The sequence below is a fragment of the Rhipicephalus microplus genome, chromosome 8 (assembly GCF_043290135.1).
Source record: "Rhipicephalus microplus isolate Deutch F79 chromosome 8, USDA_Rmic, whole genome shotgun sequence".
Lineage (NCBI taxonomy): Eukaryota > Metazoa > Arthropoda > Arachnida > Ixodida > Ixodidae > Rhipicephalus > Rhipicephalus microplus.
In genome coordinates this window covers 8,806,255-8,831,768 of record NC_134707.1, presented here as the reverse complement: position 1 = coordinate 8,831,768, position 25,514 = coordinate 8,806,255, and the positions used below count along the sequence as shown (strand labels likewise).

General features: G+C 42.6%; 3 protein-coding genes across 6 annotated transcripts in view; 2 read left to right on the top strand and 1 right to left on the bottom strand.

Moving 5' to 3' along the window:
* The first annotated feature begins 4,338 nt into the window (after positions 1-4,338).
* The window catches only part of LOC119165176 (venom metalloproteinase antarease-like TtrivMP_A), a 52,548-nt gene continuing 31,372 nt past the window's right edge, over positions 4,339-25,514 (top strand). For both annotated transcript variants that reach the window (XM_037417360.2, XM_075870936.1), the window contains exons 1-5: positions 4,339-4,491; positions 7,125-7,291; positions 14,702-14,794; positions 15,785-15,905; positions 17,345-17,395. In XM_037417360.2, coding sequence (XP_037273257.2) covers positions 4,437-4,491; positions 7,125-7,291; positions 14,702-14,794; positions 15,785-15,905; positions 17,345-17,395 — 487 coding nt within the window. In that variant the 5' untranslated portion in view covers positions 4,339-4,436. The remainder of the gene's footprint in view (positions 4,492-7,124; positions 7,292-14,701; positions 14,795-15,784; positions 15,906-17,344; positions 17,396-25,514) is intronic.
* LOC142768794 (uncharacterized) lies at positions 7,967-9,489 on the top strand. The gene is made up of 3 exons (XM_075870940.1): positions 7,967-8,236; positions 8,296-8,484; positions 9,080-9,489. Exons 1-3 carry the CDS (start codon positions 7,969-7,971, stop codon positions 9,487-9,489), a joined length of 867 nt encoding a protein of 288 aa, XP_075727055.1. The 5' UTR covers positions 7,967-7,968.
* Positions 8,935-12,296, bottom strand: LOC142768795 (uncharacterized). 3 transcript variants are annotated; one of them, XR_012885470.1, is made up of 3 exons: positions 11,629-12,296; positions 10,776-11,022; positions 8,935-10,277 (listed from the first exon to the last, which is right to left on the bottom strand). XR_012885470.1 is itself a non-coding variant. In XM_075870942.1 (3 exons), the coding sequence occupies exons 2-3, from the start codon at positions 10,927-10,929 to the stop codon at positions 9,950-9,952; spliced, it is 381 nt and encodes a 126-aa protein (XP_075727057.1). In that variant the 5' UTR covers positions 10,930-11,022; positions 11,629-12,288; the 3' UTR covers positions 8,935-9,949. The 3 variants fall into 3 exon arrangements, 2 of the variants coding, with proteins under 2 accessions (XP_075727057.1, XP_075727056.1); XM_075870942.1 differs by having other exon boundaries at positions 10,877-11,022; positions 11,629-12,288; XM_075870941.1 differs by lacking the exon at positions 11,629-12,296 and having other exon boundaries at positions 8,935-9,343; positions 9,967-10,277; positions 10,877-11,622.

Genomic DNA, 25,514 nt, shown 5'->3' with positions numbered 1-25,514 from the left:
AGATTGGAAAACAGGCCGGTTAGTACCCCTTCACAAATCAGGCGACGCACATAACCCCTCTAATTACCGACCCATCTCACTTACTTCAGTTCCTTGCAAAATTCTTGAGCACATAATTTTTTCCAACCTTGTTAAGCATTTAGAATCAAATAAGTTCTTCCATTACTCGCAGCAGGGCTTCCGGAAATTATTTTCGTGTGAAACACAACTAGTCACGTTTACTAACGATCTGCATGTATATATTGATTCAGGTTTTGTGACTGACTGTATATTTCTAGATTTTGCAAAAGCATTCGATAAAGTAAATCACCAGCTACTATTACACAAACTCAGCCATTTGAAAATTGATCCACAAGTACTACAGTTTATCCGAATCTTTCTTGCTAACCGCACGCAGTTTGTATCCATTAACGAAACTGACTCTCCCGAGGTGGTGGTGCATTCAGGAGTACCTCAGGGTTCTGTGCTGGGGCCTTTACTGTTTCTAATATACATTAACGACCTCCCTTCTAACATTTGTTCTCCAGTTTGCCTTTTTGCTATTGACTGTGTGCTTTACCGTAAAATTACTAACGATACTGATATCGCCTGTCTACAATCCGACCTTAACAACATTATTTCCTGGTGTAACCTCTGGCACATGGATCTTAACGTTTCTAAATGTAAATCAATGAGAATTTCGCGTAACAAACTACCTAGTCCTGATTACTTTCTTAAAGATACCTTACTAGAGTCAGTTGAATCTTACAAGTATCTCGGTGTGCACATAACCAATAACCTATCCTGGGCGCGCCAAATTGAATATGTAACATCTAATGCAAACCGCATGCTAGGCTACTTGAAAAGAAATTTCTCGCTGTCCCCGTCTTCCTTAAAAAAGCAGCTATATATAACCTACGTGCGCCCTAGGCTTGAATATGCTTCCTCAGTCTGGTACCCTGGCTATGTAACACTATCTAATAAAATTGAAGCTGTGCAAAACCGCTCCGCGAGGTTCATACTTTCTATCTATCACCGTACTTCCAGTGTTACTAACATGAAATCCAGCCTTGACCTTGCTACTCTTGCTACTCGCCGGAAACTTGCTCGCCTTTGTGTGCTGCATAAAGCGTATCACCATAACCCCATACTTAAATCACGTTGGCTAAACCCTCCTTTTTTCCTATCTGAACGCCTCGACCATCATTACAAGGTTCATATTCCGCGCCAAAACACCGTAACATACTCCCATTCTTTTTTACCAAAAACATGCCATGATTGGAACAACCTGCCTGCGTCACTAGTCACGATTACTAATCATGAACGCTTTCGGGCGGCACTCGAAAATTTTATGCATTGATGTGCTCAACGCATTTTTTTTTCCTGGTTTTGTTTGCTGCTGTTCGGTTACCGTTTATTTGTGTATCGCAGGTACGTTGTGCCATGTTGTAATTTTTTTTCCAGTACTTTCTTTGTGTGTTAGATCGTCATTATGGTATTTTTTTTTTGTCGCGGTGCTTCCTTGTTTGATTTTTTTTTATTCCTTGTTTGATTTGTCGCGGTGTTTCCTTTTTTTTTAAGATATTGTTTAAGCGTTGTCATTTACACGTTGTTCTCGAGTGTTGTACGCATGTACTGAATGTTATTTGTTTTTCACGTTTCAATTGTATTTTTTGTCTTCTAAACCCACTCCCCTTTATAATGCTGTATGCCCTGAGGGTACAATAAATAAATAAAAATAAATAAACAAGCACAATTATATTGTGTATTTCTTTTTACCTAGCTTTATTTGTTTTATTCAAATTTCTAGAAGCGCTGTTTGTCTGAATGCGATAGTATAAGTAAGAACAGATTATTTATTTACACCATAAATTCAATTTAACTTGCATAATTTTCTATTCTTTAGAAGAAGTGAGGTTCATTCCACTTCATTTTCTTGCCTACATCTGTACCGAGTAATTGCGCTTCCTCTGCTACAATTCCTTTGGTAATTGCAGTATCTATCGCCGTAAATAAAGAAATAAATAAATAAACGTTGTACAGCTTGTACGAAATTCCATAAGTATGTATTAGCCTTCGCTTGCCCAAGAGTACTCACCATTGGTGTGTAACATTTGCTAAACGTTTGCACAATTATCTGAGAAATATTTTCGAACCATCATTTCAACACACATGACAAAGTGAACGTACTCGACAAAAATGTGACAATTTTTTCTCCCTTCAACCGTGTAAAAATACGAAAACACGCTGCACTTTTTGTGTTCAATTCATACACCTTCGCGTGTTTTGTAGTCGATAAAAACAGGGACACGTGAGCTTTTCTTGCTCTATTTTTTTATTTGTACTTTACCATACTTTATATATAGAATAAAAATATTTTTAGAAGTCAGAATTATAAAGTGTCCGTAAGGTAAACCATAAATTTCGTCTTGAAATGGGAAACACTTATCCATCCGAGGATTGCACGAGGCAAGGGCGAAAGCTCATATTAGTTTCTAAAAATAAAAACAAAAGTTATTCTCTTTTTTTTGCAATCGTCTGAAAAAGCTAGTGATATCACGTTACGGTCGAGTAGGTGGTATTACCACGCACACTTACTTTTTTTTAATTGTGATGTGATCGAGTTTACCCCATTAAAACACTCGGCGCAGCACGCACCGCAGTGTTTAGTAAGTTTCGCAACTGTTGCAGGTTTGACGATAGTTATAGCGCGAGAACAAATGACGACACAGAGACAAGAAAAACACAAAGGACACGTTCTTGTCTCTGTGTCGTCGTTTTGTTCTCGCGCTATAACTATCGTCATGCCATACCAACTAGCCCAAGCTGCCACACTTCTATGTTGCAGGTTGTTACATTAAGGTAACGCACACGAAACCATCATATAGTCAAGCGTATTGTAAGCTTACACGAGCACCAGTGACAACACTGGAAAGTTCGATCACCGATGTCCGAAAGACGATGCCCTCCGCCAGCGATCGTATTACCGTTGGCCGAAGAGTGCTGCTATCAGTGTACAGCGTATAGTGCTTGTACTTTGAGTTCCTTATTTGACACTGCACAGGAACACTCGGTTAAGAAGTGTCGTAACTACCAGTGTGACTGCTGCCTTCTTCGCCGTCACTACCACGCAGCCATTTGAACCTTCCTCTCATGCAGTTACGGCCAAAGTGGAAGTTCCAGCAAAGCTGGTGTGCCATAAATAGCAGCAAAACAGCGATTTGAGATAAACATGTGCTATGAGTGTGCCAGTTGCCTGCCATTCTCACTTTTTTCAGAATCTACGACAATGCCATACTCGTCAATACCAATCACTTTTTATTTAGCTATTGAAAAACATAGTTTCAATCAGGGTTCACAAGGCAACACATAACTATCAATACTCTTACAGTGCGAGCCATGCACTGAAACAGCGAAGTGCAAACTTGTGAACCTATGCTAATGGCAGGTCTCGTTTTCCAGACTCACGAAAACTTGTAACATGGACACAATTCGTTCTACAAAACATATATCTCGAAATCACGAACGTATATTGACACCGCCTAGGAAAGGATACGTCACGTATGAATGCGCTCACGTGTACATTACACTCGTTGCTGTTCGTAGCTTTCCAGTTCCCACCTTTCTAGCACTGCAGTACTGGCCGAAATCAGAAAACAGGGTGCTTTCAATAAGGAAAGCGACACTTGGGTATACAAACAGCAAACTTTTTTTTGTAACCGTTACCACGAACTCTCTATAATTGTACAGATTTTACCGATGTAGTTACCAAAGTTGAGTGTTCTGGGGGTTCTTTAATAATGATTATGTGAAAAAAATTACATTGTAGCTCCTTTATGTCAATGCCACGCATTTCTCTCGCGTTTATTGGGTCAATTATCAAATCTCTATCTCATACGCAGTCGGCCATTTTAAGCATTAAAAATAAGTGTGTAACATTTAAACTGCAAACGTTAACCAAAGTGCGGCCCCTTTATATGTCACACATTTCTCTCGTGCTCCCTGGGTCAATTACTAAATTAATTACATACACAGGCGGCCAGATAAATGACTGGGTAACGTAGAAACTGGCAATGTTAACTAAAGTAAAACAGACGATCATTAGACGTTCAAGAGCCACTTCAACAAAGCCACCACGCCAAAGGCATTGAACTCGTACTTGAGTAGTAAGTGTCAGCTATAGTGATAACGTGTTATGATTCTCAAAGCATTTCGTGTATGCCAACTGTAAAAATAAAACCGAAATCTCACAGTACCACTGGGGGTCAACGACTCAACGAACTTCTCTATTTTATCATTTTAGGCAGTACACGCGAGGTACATTTTAGGAGTGAATATATATGCATATATTCACTTATATGCGTCCAGCGTTTGAATGAAAAACAGCGATATCAAGAGGTCACGAACGAAGGCGTGTACGAGGCATCGAACAAGTATATCTTAGCAGGCGAACTCAAATGATCATGCTTAGGCTAATCCTATTACTGGGCTCTGTTGGCTCCTGCTGGGCACGTAAGTATACTGTATGTCCGTAAGTATGCTGTACATTCGACTTGACAAAATTATCAGAATGGTGCCGTTTATGGCAAATGGAAATAAATGTAAACAAAACCAAACACGCACGCTTTTCATCCGTTGCACATCCTTCGCTCAATGAGTATGTCCTAAACAACTTGGTAATTCAGACAGTTCCATCTATTAAATATCTAGGTATTTTATTCCACTTTGATATAACCTGGACTAGCCACGTAGAATACATTACCACGAAAGTACTACGGAAACTTGGTCTCTTTTTAAACGCCGCCTGAAACTTGCAAACAAAGACACCAAACTTCACGCATACAATACTGTTATCCAGCCAACCCTAGAATATGCTTCCATAGTATGGCACCCCCCCACAGCAACCCTTACTGACACGCTCGAAACTGTCGAAAACAAAGGCGCGCGATATATTTTGTCATGTTATTCCCGCTATGAAAGTGTGTCATTCATTAAGAAAAAATGAAATCTCCCCCTCTTGCCATGCGCAGGAAATATTTCCGCTTATCTTTCTTCCACAAATTCTACCACAGTGATTCGCCGTTCCGCCATACGTCCATTCACTCTGCTTTGTACATCTCCTCACGCGTTGATTATGATCATAAAATTGAACCTACATTTCCTCGCACGAAAAAACACCAATACTCACCCCTTGTTTTAGCGAATAACCGAGTGGGATCAGCATTGTAACGCATGCAAAGCAATCATCTTTTCAGTCTCCATTATTTGCGTTCCTTGAATGTGTTGGACAATCTTAGGCACTGCTGTATAGCGTGTCGTGCAGCTTTTTCAATGTGCTCGCTTGTGAAAACCTTGCTGTGTTATTTCTTGCTTATCTTGGTTCACGGACTGTGTATTCTTCGCATGTTTTCTTGTCTTCTTTTCTTGTTAAAAAATTGCTGTTGTCCCTGGTTACTGTATGAAACCCCCCTTATGTACTGCCCTAGAGGCCCTTAAGGTATATAAATAAAGAAATAGTGGATTTGCCAAAGTCACTTCCATTTCGTTTCGAAACAGCTGACAACCCCTTTTGTGACAACTGTGGTAGCGAGGAGACACTACAGAACATCTTCTGTGACTATCCGCCCTGCGATGCGCTGAGCAAATTACGGTCATGCTAGCTCACATAGATCGCAGACCGATGACAGTAGAAACTATTATGGAGTGTCGTCCAGAGTGGTCATCGTGAGTGATGGCGACGTAAAGTAGTCCTCAGCTTCTTGAAGGCAACAGACTTGCACTGGTGGTTAAAGACAAATACTGTTATGATGAATGTGAAGTGCAACTTTCTGTACGTGCTCTGCCTCTATCTTTCCATCTTTCAAACTCTTTCATCCCTGCCCTCAGTGTAGGTTAGCATACCCGCCGTTCTAGGCTGGTTAACATCCCTGCCTTTTATTCCCTCCTGTTCCTTCCTTTCTTCGAATGAATGTCTTAAGCTTTGTGATAAATTCGTTTTAGTCAACAATATGTATTGTAAAGTAACCATAGATGATTGCAGGCGTGTGCACAGTTTTACAATAGGAGGTGGCAGCTTGTTTTGCTGCAGAGCAAAACTAGCTCTCTTAGTTTTGCTGCTATTTTGCTGCAAAGCAGCTTTGCTGGCTAGTTTTGCTGCAGATCAAAACTATTGATTGATATGCGAGGTTTAACGTCCCAAAACCACGATATGGTTATGAGAGATGCCGTAGTGTAGGACTCCAGAAATTTTGACCACCTGCGGTTCTTTAACGTGCACCCATATCTGAGCACACGGGCCTACAGCATTTCCGCCTCCATCGGAAATGCAGCTGCCGCAGCCGGGATTCGATCCGGCGACCTGCGGGTCAGCAGCCGAGTACTTTAGCCACTAAACCACCACGGCGGGGCGCAGATCCAAGTTACCTCACTCCTCCGAAAATCTGTGCGCACGTGCAAGTGCAAACTGAAGCTACGTGGGGTATGGTATTGGTTTTCTTTTACACTTTGCTCATGAAAGCGGGCGTGCAGAGTGGACACATGTGCATGTTTTCGCACTTGAAGCCAGACTCTTCCAAACGCTTCAGCGGCGAGAAAGCGCTTGTCCTGTATCTTTCTTGCTTCCTATTGGTCTCATTCACAACTGCCTCAGTGATTTGTAGCCTCACTTTTCAGCAGTGTAAATAATGAGTATAAGTGCTCGTGATGACAAATTCGTGTACAAATGTAATGAGCATGTCACAATATATTCTTATTACCACGTCACTATCTGAAAATGGCGTCATACAAAGCATGGCATTAATTTGTGCTTTTCCCTCTCTTAAGACGGACCTAAGGCACAACATGAATTTCACCAAAAAGGTCAAAAGTAGGTCAAAGAACTGAGTAATGTTACGCCCTTTCTTGACATTTGTGAACAGTCTCACGCACTCCTGGACCCTGCTTTAAAGAGTCTGTAAGGCTGCCCCTAAGCACTATTCACCGAAAATAATAAAAAAAAAGATTAGCAACATAACTTTTCTACTTGCTAGGGTGTTGACATATATGTCGCATTTACTACATCATACTTGGAGCTATTCACTTTACCTATAAAGCATGTTGCTCAAAAACTTAAAACTTTTTTCTTGCCTGGCTTTTTTTTCTGACAGAAAAACAACTACTCGTCTTTCCAAGAATTGTAGAGGAACGTACGGCAATGGGAAATTTTGTGTTGCGAATAAATGACGAAATCACTCTTAATCTCGAAGGAAGCCGTGTGCTGGCAGATAATCTGCTTTTTGTTACGAAACAACATGACGGACATCGCTATAAAATGGTACGTATAGCCCTGAACAAGTTTTTCAACAAAGCAGCATCCCTGCTTTGCCTTTGCAGCTCCGTTTTCAATTTCGTTTAATGTGGGAATGAAGAATGTCATTTACGTTCTTGTTTTCCTATTTTTGCGAATCAAAGTGTATTTTTCTATAAGTTCATTATGTGCTCGAAACATTAAGCTCCTGACAAAACGCCAGGTATTGCCACTGTTGTGAAGCCTGTTTCGACTCTACACTTGTGTAACAAGATGTTGAACTTTTGTCATTCAGGCCCAAACAACGAAACGTTCCTTTCCTTTGACCGCGTCCTCTCCTTACGTGAGGCTTCCTTACAACCAAGTACCCACGGAGGAAGCAAGCGTACTCTGAAAGCTCCCTTAACCCGTCCTCGCGGGAGGAATGGTTGCCGCGCTCCTGCGTTCGAGATTATCGAATATAAGCTTTGCTCACAAGCGCTTATTCTGTAAAAAAAAGTTGGGTCACCACATCACTTCCAAATTGAAGTGTTAATATAGAGACGCGTGTACGCTTTCTTCCAACTACGATTACTGACTGTGAAAAGCCACCGTAGTCGAGCGCAAAACGTGGTGCATTCTAGCAACACTGAAACGCCCGCCTCTTTAAACGCTGTCATAGTGGCTATGACGCTGTCAGTCTTAACGCGCTTCACGAGTCAGAGATGCCTGCAAAAACCCCCTTCTCCGAAGATGAGAAAGATCTCGTCCAGGACCTTGTGCTCAAATACAAGGCCGTCATCGAAAATAAGCGTACGGACGCAATGTCCATCAATGCAAAAACCAAGGCATGGGAAAAACTGTGCACGGACTTCAACTGCAGGCCCTTTGTGCGCCCTCGGGACGTCAAGCAGCTAAAGAAGCTGTGGGACAACATGAAGCAAAGGTGGAAGCGGGAGAAAGCGAAGCAAATCCGTGACGTCCTCACTACAGGTATGTTTCCCTTCTTTGTAAAAAGGTCGCCGCTGCTACGAGTTTTGGGGTATTTGCAGGAGGCGGCCCCCCACCACCGCCTATGGATGAAAGGCTCGCGCAGATCGAAGGCATCGTTCCGCACCTGACCACGCGGGTGCCAAATCATTTTGACAGCGACCAGCCGCTTGCCACGCCAGCAGCCCAAAGCGCGTCGGAAATTCTGAACGGGCTGATCTGCGAAAATGGACCAGCTGATAGTGATGAAGGTATGCCGCCTTCTGCGAACTCGATAGCGCGGCCACGGAGGTAGAAACCTCTGCAGGCAACTTGGGTGTTTCTAGCACACAAGAGGTCACGAAAAGCGGTTGTGTTTACACGCTGTCGTGATGTGGCAATGCATGTAGATTCCTGTCCGATTTATCTGCACTGCCACCCTGTAATGCCCTGTTCGATCTTTCCTTTTTTTATATTGCAGAGTAGTACACATGCATGATCAACGTTGAGGCCGACCTCTCTGCTTTTCTGTGTAACTAGTAACAGTGCAGAAATGCACAAACGAAATACGACATTCTGGTAGATTGCTCTGTTTCAATTATTTGGGTGAGCGCCTGTGCCAATCACGCTGGAATTTTTCTTTCATGCATAGAAATATGTTTCACGTGCTGTGCATGCTGCCCCACCAGTATCGTATACATAGGTGAGCTGTTGTCAGTGCATGCAGGTAATGGTGTTTATTGTCATTTAAAGTATACAAACATCTAGTAAACGAAGACCGTGAATAATATTGGAATTTGTTTCATGAGGTGCTTCCTCACATTTCTTTGCTTGTATTTCATGCATGAAACAACACTTTTATTGCAGACCAAACAGAAGAACTCAGCCAAACCGACAGAGCAGCTATGCAGTCAATGCTGCAGAGCTCTCACACACCATCCGTGGTTGGTGAAGATAGCTTATGCTTGGACGATCCCAAAGTCGATGCGGACATGAGCCAAGAGGAAGGTACTAAGCCAGGTGCACAAAGTGAAGCACCAACAGCTGGGTCAAGTGTGCGGAATGTCCGCGGAGGCAGGCTGTCTCTGTTGCAGCACACACTCGACGTAGAACTCGAGGCTCACCTTGATGCTATAAAAGCAGATAAAAAACACAAAGAAATTGAGCACAATCAAAGAATGGAGTGTATGAGAGAAGAGCATGAGATCAAAATCAGCACCTTGAAAGAGCAAAGAAAAATTGCAACATCCAGCACAAAATCAAGCTTCGGATCTTAAAAGAAAAAGAAGAAGTACAGAAACTGAAGCAAGCGCTCCTAAGAAAACAGCTGCAGGCAGCAGACTCTGAATAAAGGAATATCTGAGAGCATGTTTTGGAAACTTGTCACATTAACATGCAACAGCAAGCATAAGTATATTTCTTGCTGTTGTTAAATCATCAGTTCTATTCACGTTGTTTTGGAGACACACCAGATGTCTCAAATGTTATATTTAAACATCACCAAGTGTAGCGTCTGAATGTACATGTGCCTGTTCAGCTGATGTTTTGAAGTTTTCATAAGGTCATTTGAAGATATGAGCTGTGTCATGTACATTTTTCATTTACTGAAACACCACAGCGGTGCAAGTAACACTGCTTGGATAAATGCATGCAGCACTCTTTAAAGTCAACCAGACTGAAGAGAGACGACGTAGAGCAAGAACATATTTTTTGAAATAGCGCCTGAATGTAGACACTTCAGGTTTGCACTGGACCTGTATGTTTGTTCCCAGGGGAAAAACACTGGCGGATGTAGCAGCTGCGTACTTGTGCACCAGCAACAGTGTCGGGATCTCCTTGGCTGGGGTTGTCAGGTAAATTAACGTCGGGGTGTGCTTCATCGGAGAGTGGACATGGGTCCCTACGCAAACAGGCAATGTTGTGGAGCGCTGCACATGCTGTTATGATAGCTGCAGACCGATCAGTGTCCGTCAGCAGCTTTACCCACAGGCATGCGAAGCGCCTTTTCCACACTCTAAATGTACGCTCCACACTGATCCTTGTTTTTATCTGGCTCTTGTTGTACCTGCACAAAACGAGAGAATGTGAAAATCATGCATGAGCAGCAAGCGCTATGTGCAAAAGCATTTGTGAACATGTCAAGTTACGTCACTGATACATCATCACAATTATTAGGAAGAAACAGTTTTGTTTTTGAAGATAACAACTTGCATGTTCCATTTTAAATGTGTTTTGATACATCCTGTGTTATTGGCATGTGCACATCATGGGTATGCTTTTCGAGATAACAAAGAATTTGCTGTGGGACAGCAGACAGTAAACCTGTTCAGAGACTGCAGTAAAGCATGTGTATGCTTGTATTGGAGCAAATTTAAAATTTAAGTGGCTTGCGTCTAGGATTACCTTTTCTCTTTGTTTTTACAGTGGGCTTTACAGTTGCAGGTACTCCATTTGTTCCAAGAAATTTTGACATGTATCTTATAAACGGCAGGTTTTTAATCTAGTTTTCATAAGGGACACTGCAATTTTAGTTCTTCAAGTACTATTGTGCCAAGTAGTGCACCTATTATAATTTCCATGCTGAGGTTCATGTGCTGTTATTTCTTTTCTGCGTGTGTTTGAGGATTCTTCAGTGGTGTCATGAGGAATGGTAGGCACGCATACTCCTGGTCACCAAGGAGAACGCCAGGTACAGTCTTCTGTTCGTAGAGAGCCATCACTCTGCTGTTGGTGAATATTCTGCTGTCATGCACAGATCCAGGCCAACTGGCAACTACATCAAAGAATTGGAGCTCGGGACCAGTGATAGCCTGCGAATCAAGTATTGTGCATTTCTTAGAAATGGTTGCACACAGAAGCAACAGCCATGTTTCAATGTGTGTAACTTGCAAATTTTTAAAAATGTGCACTTCCCCACCACAAACCCTCATGCAACTGTTAAGCACACTGTGCCCGGATAAGAAATGGCTAATACAACAGGCATTCACAACCCTTGGTTTTTATCAACCTACATGACAGTTATGCAATTTAGATCAGTGCATTGATGGTGCATATTTACCAAAATTTATTTTAAGTTACTGATACACAACATAGTCATGGGTGCGACATTCCTGATTATCACATTACCATGTTCAGCGCGAGCTAAGCTACTTTAAAAAATGATGATTAAAAAGAAAGTGACATTCAATAGAGCACCTTTCTGAAGCTGTACGTTTCATACGTAAAAGAAAAATTGGCAACGGACAGTGGTACCTGAATGGAGTGTATTCACCATGGGCATGTGCAATAAAAGTAACCCTATTTCTACAGCAACGGCACAGCTTTGAAAACGTGCGTCTATACAACGCTGACGCAAAAGTTACACACATCAAACAGGTTAAGAAAAGAAAAAAAATGAGACGAAGGCGTCACTTTACCTGCACATGAAGTGAGAAGTATCCCTTGCGGTTGCGGAAGACCTCGGCGTTCTCGCCTCCAGGGCTCACAATCGGGACGTGCGTTCAATCTATATATGCACTCCGTTACACCTGGAAACAGGCCAATTGCGTAGAAGCGGGCCATCACAGCATTCGCGTCTGCTGCATCGGGGAGTCGCACATATTTGGGAAACAGACGCAAACATACGACCTGCGTGATCTCCCAGACACAACGCGACACATACTGCTGTGAGACGCGCACGAGGTCGCCAACCACTGTCTGCATGGCACCAGTGCCGTAAAACCGAAGCGTGATGAGCACCTTCAGCAGCAGTGGGAGCGGGGTTCCCCTTCGGTCCGTGTTCTTTTTCAACTGTAGTTCCGACATGATCGCAATGACAGACGCCTTGGTGAAACGAAACCTGAATGAAAAATCTTCTTCATCGTAGAATTCCATGGGGTTGACCGCATCGCGAACTATCCTCACTGCCGGTGAATACCGATAGACCTCTCCGAAGGCGAAATCACAAGCGCGGTTCAAGAAATCCCTGAAGTCAGCCGCACTCCCGTCCGCCCACGACGACATTTCTTGTTTTACTGCGCGCCGTCGTGCCTGGCACCGTGCACGCACGCTCGCCGCTCGTGTCTCCCCGCAGAGGTGGGGTGGGAGGGTTGCCTTGAAAACGAAAACATCACGTGGGCTAGCTGTGAGGCGAAGCGCTCGTTCAGGGCAAGGATCGGACCTAACAGCGCACGAAGGTAGCCCCAAAGCAACCTTATACCCGTGACACACGGGCAAAAGTAGAGTACTTTGAAGTAAACCCCTTTTGTCGCCTAAGGGGACCATTTGCAGAAAGGAGTGGAGCTGATGACACACGGCACCGGACTACTGCTTTAGGCGGTGCCCCAGAAGAACGCTGCAGAAAAAATGGCGCTGTTTGTGGAAGCAGCAAGATTGGAAATATTAAAAAAAAAATCTGCGCATGTACATCACATTCAGCGATGCCGGAGCATAAAACCGTTTTTTTTTATTGTCTGGTGGCTTATAATGCGCATACCTGTAGTTTTTTTTCGCTTTTTTGCGTTTTTAGCAGCAACTTAAGTTCGTCTGGCAACTATGAACAGTCGGTGTTTTGCTGTTTTTGTTTTTTGTAGTGCTTTTTACATGGCTGCGTCCAGTTGGGTCAGTGACGGCGTGCCGCGTTTCATTGTGGTCTTGCGATGTCTCAGCGCAGAGACAGAGATAAAGCAACAGTTGAGGTGGGCCTGACTCTTGTTGCCCTCGGCTCCATCGAAGATGAGCTAAACGCTGCGAAGGCAAGAGTGATGAGCCTCAAACAAAGACTCGTCATGAACAGCTTCATTTTGACTGCTTCCGCACTGTCACCCCGAGCCATCAACCGCGAAAGTTGGGCCTATGTGCGCAACGAACGCTGGTTCGAAGACACATTGCCGTTATTAGGCGACGGCCACTTTAAGCAGTGTTTTCGAGTGAGCCCGACACAGCAACTGCCGCTGCCAACCCTAACATAATCGCGCTAGTGACGTAATGCAGGCGTTTGAGAGTATGGACAGACTATAGGCCTTCACTTTTGAACAAATCGCACTGCTGCTAAAAATGAAAACATTTTCTCAGCGCAAAAAAAAAATACTGACAGGGCACCGCAGTGTTGCGACACGCTTTCTTCTATTGATAAATTATGCACACTGTATGCGAGAGTACTCCCTTCCTGCCAGAAAAGTAGATGCAGGATCTGCTTTTGCGAAAAGGATCTTTTCTGGAAAGGTGTTACCCCTTCGTCATGTGTCACTGTGCCCGAACGCCTTTCCGAAAGATGTCCCCTTGTCTAAAGGACTTCAGGGTGCCCGTGTGTCAGGGGCATTAAGCTGAGGAAGCGCCAAGGAAGCCTTCAGCGAGGGCTCCTCAGTGAGGAAGCTTACAGAGTGACATAAGGCGGCCTCACAAAAATGAAGGCTTCCTCACTGAGGAAAGGAACGTTTCGTTGTTTCGCCCTCAGTATACCAACTGCGATTCTATGACAGGCTACCAACAGACATGCCATTCATCTCATTGATGTGGTTCCTATCAGCTGGAGTTTCTATCACCTGGGTTTCTATCACCTGGGTTTCTATCACCTGGGTTTCTATCACCTGGGTTTCTATCACCTGGGTTTCTATCACCCGGGTTTCTATCACCCGGGTTTCTATCACCCGGGTTTCTATCACCCGGGTTTCTATCACCTGGGTTTCTATCACCTGGAGCTGAAATAAGCACAATGGTTACTGCCAAGTTAACCTCTTGGTTGATTGCCCCGCCGCGGTGGTCTAGTGGCTAAGGTACTCGGCTGCTGACCCGCAGGTCGCGGGTTCGATTCCCGGATGCGGCGGCTGCATTTCCGATGGAGGCGGAAATGTTGTAGGCCCGTGTACTCAGATTTGGGTGCACGTTAAAGAACCCCAGGTGGTCAAAATTTCCGGAGCCCTCCACTACGGCGTCTCTCATAATCAAATGGTGGTTTTGGGACGTTAAACCCCACAAATCATCATCATCATCATCTCTTGGTTGATTGGCTTTTCTCGCCGTATGAACAGTTGGCCCCCTTACCAAGCAGCCTTGATAGTTTCAACTTTCCTTGCTGTGTTTCTGATAACTGATGCAGCCATTTACTAGGGCGTAATTAGTACAACTATCGTAAGCCGTTGAAAGAATGAACAGGAGCGGGAAGATTGATTGAATGCTAACTTTTTAGATTACTTTATAAGAGCAACAGAATAAAGTTATAAGAAAGGTATTGTGGAGATTAACTTTTTAGGCTTTAACTGTAGTATAAAAATTGTGACTTGAATTGCAGTACAGTAAATGGCCATGTTTATATTTTTTGCTCATATTATTTTTAAATTATGTCACATTTGCTATACTGCAGTTAAAATATGCAATTAATGTCCCCTATACCTGCCCTAGCTTCATTAGACGTAGGTTTAGTAAGGTTTTTACTGGAGACAAATCACGTTGGACCATATAGTTTAAACGAATGGCATTCTAATGCAAAAATTTTATGACACGTTGTTACAGATTGACACGGCTCGAATTCAGGAACACCTATATTACGACTCGCATCAGCAATCCTCTGTCTTCGTAACCCATGAAGATGGAGCGCTCCTAGTGGTACGTGCTTAAGAATATCTGCATTTTATGCTGGAGCACTACAGATCTGCTGCTATTATGCATGACCACTCTTAAAATGCACACAACTTGGAGACAACACCAAAATCCTTGAAATGCTGTTTAGAGGCATATTTAAGATAGTGCACTATTTAAGCAGGCGAGCTGGCCTACGTTAAAATTTACCCCTTGCCTCAAAACAAACCCGGACCAAGAATATGGCGTATTTTAATCTACACGTCCGCCTGGTATATACGCCTAACTTTTTTCCTCTTCATCACTCTTTCCCCTTTCTCTTATATTCTGTGCACAGTAGCAGGCTAGAGCACACTAGCTCAGGCTGACCTCTCCGTTTTCCAATAGATTAGCTCTCTCTACACGTCACCTGCCAGCGAAAACCAAACATATCTTCCAGCAACTGGATGTGAAGGTAAAATTTGTTGAGGTTCACCTCAAATCACAGAATTAACATTGCCACGTTATTGTGCACTGCTTAGATTGATTGATTGATATGTGGGGCTCAACGTCCCAAAATCATGATATGATTATGAGAGACAATGTAGTGGAGGGCTCCGGAAATTTCGACCACCTGGGGTTCTTTACGTGCACCCAAATCTGTGCACAAGGGCCTACACCATTTCCATCTTTATCGGAAATACAGCCGCCACAGCCGGAATTGAATCCCGTGACCTGCAGGTCTGCAGCCGAGTACCTTAGGAACTAGACCACCGCGGCAGAGCATGCACCGCTTAGAGAACAAACTGCACAGACAAGTGAAACCTGTGATCTGAATTTATTGGGTGGTCAAATAATGCTTTTATATATATGCATGGGTGATCTGTGTATATTACTCCTTGGTATGAATCACACTCAATGCAGCTCTGTCCTTTTCCTCTCAGCGCCACGCAATTAAACAGCAATGAGTGTACATGAACAAATCCACACAAGTACCCTCCCTCCCGATTTACACAGCCAACTACTTTCCTTCAACAGAAGGGCATCATCAACCATAAGTTGAGAATAAAACCTCTACTAGAAAGTGAACGTTCATCAGATGGTCGAGTCCTTCACAGCATATTCGAAGCTGAAGAAATCTGGACAAGCTACAAAGACGGCAAGTAATTGCTTATTGCGATTTCTTTGTGATAAGGAAACATATTTGCAAATGACTGTTTCTGCTCAAAGCAACGTTGTTCTTCGATATCTCGTGTATTTTTGTAGAATTGAAGACAGCTGATGCAAGATCGTGGTTCGGTGTATACCAAAACTTGATTTTCTGAGTAATAGTACTAAAGATACCGTGGCAACTGTACATTAGTCCCACGAGTTTGTAGTACTGGACGTCAAGTTTTATGTAGTAGTAGTATAATATGCACGCAAAGTGAAAACTGCACAGGCATATACATAGATTTTCTGAAACAACAAATTCGCTGTTTCTCACAAAAGCCGTGGTCTTCCATTCCGGCGTTTCAATTATCAGCAAGACCTAAACCAATCGGAGTAAAATTTGAAATTGGTAATGTTATTGACAAAGTCGCTGACAAATAAATTGCACTTGAGCGCATACAAAAATCCAAGGGGACAATGAAATACCTTCGCACGCAGCTATATTCAACGTCTTTCTTGTGAATAATATTCATAGTGCTAATCAGGTAATCTTTTTTTTTATTATGACAATGAAGGCTATCCTTACGGGTGTCTTAGAACGCTTCTACATAGAAGGATGGTGTGTTTATAACGTAGATATAAAAGTGGGCACAATCTGTACTTCAGCGAGGACACATTCATGCATAGAGCTCAAACACCTCATATCTTCGTTCTGGATGTAATTTGATTCTTCATTTTGTTTTAACTAATTTGTTAATGGTCAATATATGGAACAGCAATAATTTTAATTTATACTACGTTTATTTTACGCTCCAAACATGAAATTTTGGCGTCATTTGATCCAACTGTGTAGTCTACACAAGAGTAGCAATGGCGTCTGCCGCCAGCCTAAACTTCATTTCGTTTTCGTTTAGCGCTGTTTTATTTGCCTTCAGAAATAAAGCCTGGAGATGAAAATAAAAGGAAAGCTAACTACAATAGAAGCTACAATGAAGAACACAAATACTTACCGTAGAGAACAAAAACTATACACTCGTGTATGCATTACACGAACTCAAGGCATTAACCTCAATAGCTGGGAATGACATCTGTGAACTATAGCAGTACGTGCGACTGCCGCTACAGTGACTGGTGAATGTAATCTAGAGCATAAAGGTCTTCAACGAACATGCAAACAACCGAAGATAAACCGCATGTAGCTCATCTAGCATTCTCAAACCGACTAGTTTATCCAGTGCCATACGCGCATGCATTTCTTCTCGCAGGCGCGCTTTCTGGACATTCGGTTTTGCCTTAGTCTTACTAGAATTCAAGCGTTGCTTTGTGTCACTCGCATATTTATTTGCAAAGCTTCGTGGTCGTTTGTGTGTGCACCTGTTCGCACGTATTCGTCTGTTAAATGGGGATGCATTGGTGATCTATCATTGTGCATACGCTGAATTACAGCCCTGCCGTATAAGTCTACCATGTCCACAACTCGGCAAAACCGGATATACAGTAAGTACGTTTTGAAATGAATTTTTTAGTGTTACTGATATATTTTGCATTATAGACTGCCATAAGTACATCTTCATTACACTTAGCATCGTAACCAGTTGAAATGTGAACAGAAAGCGGTCAGCGTGCTAGTTACAAAGTATTCCGTGCAAGTGTGACGTGATACGTTCGCATAAACTCTAGCGTGAGCCTTTCTATAACTACCCTTACAAAAATTTTTGTTGAGTGTCTGCTGAATGCCTGTATACAATTCTCAACAGAACAACCAGAAATCCTGATTAAATTGTGATGAGTTTTTTTGATGAGTGCTTGATGAGTTTCTGCATGTATTTGGCCACCGCATTTCTGATTACTTCTTGGTTACTGCATTTGTGGTGCGTTCTTGATTACTGCGCTTCTGTTGCGTTCTTGGTTACTGCGCTTCTGGTGCGTTCTTAGTTACTGCGCTTCTGGTGCGTTCTTGGTTACTGCGCTTCTGGTGTGTTCTTGATTACTGAGCCTCCTGTGCATTCTTAATTACTCTATTTCTGCTGAATCTATGAGGTGTTTCATTAAGTCACAATTCTGACAATATCATGCTGAATATGTGACAACTTTGTGTCAACTTGCTTCTTTGCAAAATTTTTCCTCGGATCAGAAATTTCACCCGAGACCATAACAGCTGGGACCGCAAGACGGTACAGTTAAAGTTGGCTGGTAGTTATGCCATCCACTGCCTCTGCTGTGTACCCACAAATGTATGTAGGACTAGCATTTGCATGGATGACAGTAAGCAGGATGCAGTGTATTCAGCAAATCTTCCTTTAATATATTGTACATACATAGTGTGCGCAGCACATCACCTCAGCTTTCGCGCCAACATCGATGACAAGCTATTTTTCAGCTGCAGTGTAGAAGTTACAAACTTGCTGCATGTGTAGCCTGCAAAAAATGTGAAAAGGTTGACAGTTTAAAAAAAAATAACTCCACAGCAGTAAATATTTGACATTGATTATCTAAATGGCAAATACTGTGCAGAATGGACCACTTTATGACTGTTCAAGCTGAACCAGGAGGCACTGCCCTACATGAATGGTGGCACATACATGCACCGTAAAACCTACAATAGTGTAAATCACAGTTAAAAACAAAAATGCAATTTGTTTTTAACCGGGATTTACAATATTGTAGGTCTTCATAGTTTTCATGGTTTAACCATGAAAAAAATTAATGTGCACAGAAGCTATCTTTTCATAAAGAGACTTAAAATATTTTATACTTAATTACTGCCTGCATTGCAGGACACTGTTCATAAATGGAATACCTAGCTGCACATCTTAGCGATCATGAGAACACACTGAACAAGGTGGAAAAAAAAGGGAATGTCACAAGAGCCAATGTTGCGACACATGGACTTGACTTGCCTTCCATCAGATCAACTTGTTGAAACACTACCTGTTCCAGATAGCAAAATTTCAACACTTGGGACAATCCGTTAAGTGCAACAAATGATAACGTAACTAGTCATTTTTACTAACTTATTTATTCACTACCATCTTGCAGCAGGTGACTTATCGAAGCTTGCCAGCCTGAACGAGGCTTTTCCCCCAAACTCGAGAATAGCACCCTTTTTATCCCTAACAAGGGTGAGTTGGGATTATTGATGATGCAACAGCTAGTCAAATCTTGCATTTAGTAAGCACTTTCGTGACCCACAAAACTTTCAGCCTGGCATTTGCAATTTTGCCATCCTTTACAGAAGGTGTTATTACAACATGCCTTCAGCAAAAATAATTCATACAGTGAATGTTATGCTAACAGAAGTCATGGTAATAGTGATTTGAACTAAGAAACAGATAAAAACTGGTAGAGCCACATTTTGCTTTCAGCCCCGCATACACACAACATCAAGACACAAATATGAAATCTGAAACAAGAATATGAGAAAAAAAATCTACATGGCATCATTAGTAACTCACCAATCACTGCGTTGACCCTGACTGGGTCCAGTGCCTCCTTTACTTCGGCATTCCTATTGGCGTTGCTGCCCTTGCCGAAGAGTGATTTGCCACGCATCTCCTCCAGAGTAAAAACACCCCGGAGAAGATGCCTGGCGAACTTTGTAGGCCCATTGCAGTGAGAATGGAGGCGCTCCAGGAGCGTTTTCTCAACCAAAATGCCTCCACCGATGTTAACCTGCATACCACAGAAAGCATCCGTTGAGCAAAAGAGCAGTTCCTTTCCACATAGCAAAGAACAACTATGACGTTTCAATCTTACCATCTGGGGTAAACAATTTTCGGCCACTGTTTCTTTTTTTTTTCAGCTGCTGTTTGAAACCACCACCTCAATATCGAAACAGAAACTGTCTTTTTTAAGGTTGTGGTATTAAAGATGTAATGATGTATTTCTAGGCACCATGATACTCTTTTCAGAGTTCTCGACACAAGCGCTTTTATTTACAGCAAAAATCCAATATATTTAAAATTCATGTCAGTACTCCTTCAACAGGCATATTACCAAATAGCTCAAGGAGTGATCGCAATCATTTTTCGAGACACAAAAACAGAAAGATGATGTCGCAAGATGGAATTCTGGCTGCAGTGGCAACATTTCGATGGTGGAAAAATGCTAGAGGCCCGTGTGCTTAGATTTAGGTGCATGTTAAAGAACCCCAGGTTAGTGGAATTCCTGGAGCCCTACACTACGGTGTCCCTCATAATTATATGGTGGTTATGGGACCTAACATTTATTGTTATTGTTTTATTTTCACCTCCCATGCTTACCAGACCTTTGCTTTATTAGGGCCAGCCTATTTCATTTTCTGGTTGTAGCTGGATGAGTAATTTACTATCATTCCATTTTATGAACTAGTGCTTTTTAAAAACCTATACAGATATCCAGCTACTTCACAAAGAAAAGAAACAAAATCATGAGGATTGCTTTTAAATTGCAGACACCATGATCGTGTATTGACAGTAGCACATGCATGCACACCAACACCAACAAAGGAATGCTCTTTTCGGAATGTCTTATTTCGTCTGGCATCATTAAAGGGGTCGTGAAAAGTTTTCCGAAAATTTTCAACTACATGTGTATTCGGAATCCTGGTCGTCCTTTCAATAATAAACACCGACTTGTTTCATCATACCAGTTCATTTAATAGTTATAAAACCACAATTTCGGTTTCCAAGCTCTCACGTCATCCTAAGTCAGCCAATGAGAATTCTCCGTCGTCTACAAAACATGACGACGACTACGCCTGCTCAGCCATAGTTGACCGAGGTTTGCCGCATCATACTGCTTCCACTGTCGCGCCGGAGGCGCCCATGCGATCCTAATGTAGCAGTTAGTAGATCCACTCCGGGTGTTTGAAGCTTGTGAACGCGAACATCGTTTGCACTGCGATAACTTGTACGACACTGTCTGACGATGCACACGGTTGGCACATCCAGGACTGAGCCAACCAACCAGTAAGAAAAAACTACACCACTGCACCGAGAGAGCGAAGGCAACACGGAAAGCAAGATGGGCAAGAAAAAACATGTAACAGAGCCGGGCAGGTCGGAGGCCCGGATGTACTTGAAAGCAGAACCAAGCAGATCACTTGCTGTAGCTGCACAATATGCAACTCGGTGTGCAAACCAGTGGTGTTATTTCTTTATTTTCTAGGTTTCCATAAATCTATGATTTTTGAGCAAATTAAAGCTAACGCTGTGTTTACAACTTGTATTAGGATGACGTCACACATCAGTGCTTATGGCGGCCGGTGAACCCAAGAGAACTGCGAGTTCAAACGGGCGTCATTAATTATAGACTGAATATTACACCGAAATATTTCAAAATGGGCATGTCTAATCCGTATTGGAGCAGAAAAAATTACAACCGGGCAGCTTTATTTTCTTTTCACGACCCCTTTAACAATAGAAAACATGCACAAGTTAACCCAACAGCAAGTGCTGCTGAAGTACCATGATCAGCAATGCTACTATGTTCAGATGAAAAAAAAATACTGGGCAAAATAAATATCATTACAGGGTTTTATGTGGAAAAACCACGACAACCGAGCACTGACAAGACAAACTGGGGCAGCAACTCCTATTTCATTGGTAGCGCAACACACACATTGTGAACATTCTAAGCTTAGGCCTCAGTACAAGCCCGTTGGGTACAGTTTCAATAGCCAGAGTTAACGTTTATGGCATCTTGAGATCAATTGTGCTGCACAAGAAAGCGTGCCACAGAAGCAACAAAAATAAAAACAAAAAAAATTTTTTTCAAAATTAGGAATACTCGCCCTTTCGGCTTCAACAGCAGGAGATGGGTCTTTCTCAGTCTTCCTCAAGATTTTTCTCAACTTTTTCACCATGTCATAGGAGTCTAAGGGAGCACATGAATGCAATCACGTTAATCAAAATGCTTGCACAAGTGGTAATTAAAGTAAGGTTTGGTCTGCAGTAAATGAAATTGTGGAAGCAATCTTGAATGTTACCGAAGAAGAGCAATGAAAATTCAGAATGTTTCACCTTTAGAGCACTTTGAACAGCACTTTGTTGCTCTGTTACAAGGATAACGATGTGATTTGCAACAGTGACCTAAATAATGAACTTTTTGTGCTCCAGTTCTAATTCATCAAATTGACAAACACACTGAAATGGACAGTAACATATCCTAGTGAGAATGTGTAAAAAAGAAAGACGTTTTGGACATTTGTTAGTGTAATTACAGTAAATGATGAATAATGAACTAAGGTGCTGCTATCAGTATAAACAACAAGCCTATTGGTGCCATACCTTTGTGTCTTAGTTAGTGGACCATCCCTTCATGCCTGCCTTACACAGCAGCTTTGAACAAAGGGTGTGGTGTTCTTGTGAACAAGAATGATATTGTCACGGGGTCGTGACGTGGCCAAAGACAGAAAACTTCGTGTTGGGATTTAACTGTTTATTTGGGCGAACCTGTGCCCGGTAAACAGAAAGTCCAATAACAGCAGCAGTCTCGCAGAGATAGCAGTCTCAGACTGATAGCGGCGAATGGAGCGTCGGCCTTCGATCAACTACTGACAGGCGGCGAAGCGCGTCGGCATTTATACTCTTGCCGTCGAATGTTCTAGCGTTATCGCTGGCGGTGGCGTTGGGTCCAGAACAATCTGTACCGTTCACACAGTGGGCGTGATCTTACCGAAATGATCTACTACAGTCCGGAACCTTCTAGAAAACTGCAGGCGCGGTTTGCACTGAGAATCGTGTGGTGATGATAACAAAAACTTGTGAAATGGAACGTGGCAATATTAAGGTAACAAAATGATTAGAATGTAGAGGTGACATGCCTAGTCAACTGCAGAGTCCAGCAACAAAACACAAGTCGTGTTAAAGCATCTTTGTTCCTTTCATATGAACATTAGGTAGAATGTCATGAGTGCACATGCAAGAGTAGGAGTCCTTTATCCAAACAGCAGCACATACCACTGTCCACAGTTGTTATAAAGGGAATATACTAGTAATCACTGTACAACTTGATGCTCCTTAAATGGCGACCTTTTCACAACATGATGTAAAAACAGTGCGTACAAAATGTTGCTGTACATAGCAAATCAGAAGTTTGATGTACCACTTGTAATGTCTAAGGTGATTAAATTTTAGTTTTGTTTTTTTTATTATGAGTTTCAGCATGACACGGCATGCCAGTAGCATTATAACTACCACTCAGTTTTCAAAGCCAAAGAAGTTCTTCATATGTCTAGTGTTTCTATACCTAGTCACCTCTATCCGACATGTAAGGTTGAGTCAGTTTATATATGTACCCGATTAAAACAAAGTTTCACTTAGAGGGAGAAACTAGTTCACCCATAAAAGCATGCATAAGTGCAACTTAGAGGGAGAAACTAGTTCACCCATAAAAATATGCATAAGTGTAATGGCACAAAGTTGAATGTACAGTGTTTTTTCCAGCCTGTACGATCGGATGCACTCATCAATTGATTTGTGGGGTTTAACGTCCCAAAACCACCATATGATTATGAGAGACGCCGTAGTGGAGGGCTCAAGGGATGCACTCATCACATGGCCATAGTAGGTGCTGAGAGTTATGATGGGAAAGGTGGTGCACAAATAAGTTTCACAACGAGGCACTCAAGGGCGAGAAAACATGAGGAACGAATAAGAAATCTTCGAAGGGTTCCACATAACAAACCTAAGAGACGTGTCAGTGACACATCGTCGTGCCTCTCCAATAAATAGTGAACGTTCCTTAGAGCCACAATAGGCAAACAAACAATTATCAATAGAGTGTTGGGGTTGAGGATTCGGCTAGTTGGTTCATGGTTGCAAAGAAGGGGAAAACGCGGCTAAATTTTTAACAGGACACAACGAAGCCCAGATGGCCTTCCTTGTGTCCTGTCACATATAGGCAAATAAAAATCAGTTCAGTTCAGCACTTTGGTCGTCTAGTCTTCTTTAAGTCCTGTCAAAAATTCAGCGATGTTATCCCCTTCTTAGCAATGGCTGCACATGTACAAGGTGGGTGCCAGAAGGTATGCATTGGTGTTTGATGTGTTCAACATTTCTAATTGTAAATGCGAGTTTGTCCTATTGCTGTCTTCTCAATGTTCATGTTTTCCGCAGGCGTTTACACATTTTACAATGTACGAACTGGTTCAGCTTACCACCTTGCTAGATGCAAGGTTAGGCACCTCTTGCATTTCCTCAGGCAGTTCCATGAAGGAAAAGTTTATAAAAAACTGAGTTTTGGCAACACTGTGCACTGCCTAAATACAGATGGCCAAGCTAGTTTACAAATTAGTTGCACCATCCAATAGCCATTCAAGCTTGATCAACAAAAGAAGAAAAAAGGGCTGGAGGCTGCTTACCAAGCATGTTTTCAGCAACTTCTAGCCGCTTGCGGAGCTCCCGGACCTCATTTTCAAGCTCTTTGACCTGCTGTAAGGCACTGCAGGCACACTGAGCACCAGCCTGAGTAGGGAACTTTTTTTGAGTACATGGCTTCCTCTACTGCCACAGCATCCACATGGAAAATTGACTAGCACACAATAAGCTGCTCCTCTACTTGATCTGAAGAGAGCTGCCTTGTTCAAAGTACAAATTTTTTAGACATTTCAGCTCTCCTGAGAGTGCAAAGAACAGAGATTTATACTGTAGCAATTGTTGCAACTACATTGGGACTGCTGAAATGGCATCTACCGTATTTTGCGAGCACTGCAATGTGCATCATGACATCAGTGCACTGCTAAAAAGTTCATCATATTTTTTTTTCATTTAACATAGAATCACAAATCTGTGATATTTTGAAAACAGCTGAGGTTGTGCCTGCTCAGTCGTCCCCCTCTTTCGATGTCACAGACATCACGACAGGCATTGGCTGCAGAAGTATTCCCATGGGTCCTAATGATGTTTCGCTGACATTTAACACCGACGGTGTTCCACTTTTTGAAAGCAGCAAGTTTGGATTCTGGCCTCTCCTTGCTCAAATTAATGAGCTGACGTATAAAGACAGGGTCCAGAGGCTCGTCCTTGCTGGCCTGTGATTTGGGCCCAAAAAGCATGTAATGAATACGTTCCTCCTGCCTTTTGTGAAGTCGCTGAATGTGCTTTCTTCTACCGGCATGACATGGGAAGATTCACATGGGCAGAAAAAAAATATGAAGGTTTTCCCTGGCCCATGCACGGTGGACAGTGTCGCAAGATGTGAAGTTATGGGCATGACTCAGTTTAATGGGAAGTACGGTTGCGCATGGTGCGAGCATCCTGGAGATGTCATTGCAAAGGGTAATGGGCATTGCCATGTCTACCCAGTCTCCACTTCTGCTATAAAGCTCCGTACTAATGAGTCATTTCAGCATCATGCCCAAAAAGCCAGAAGAAAGCAAGAGCAAGTGAGCCGTGGCATAAAGGCTACAAGTGTCCTCACGCTGCTGAACCACTTTGACTTTCCTACTGGCTTTGTGGTTGACTACATGCATGCAGGTTTTCTAAAAGCTACGACATTGCTGTGGCTAAACTCTAAGAGGTGTCGTAGTTTTAAGCTTCGCCTTCACTTGAGTGAATTGAACGAGAAGCTGCTCAGCCTGCAACCAATCTGGGAAATATCAAGGCGTCCAAGATCACTGAATGACCTAAAACAC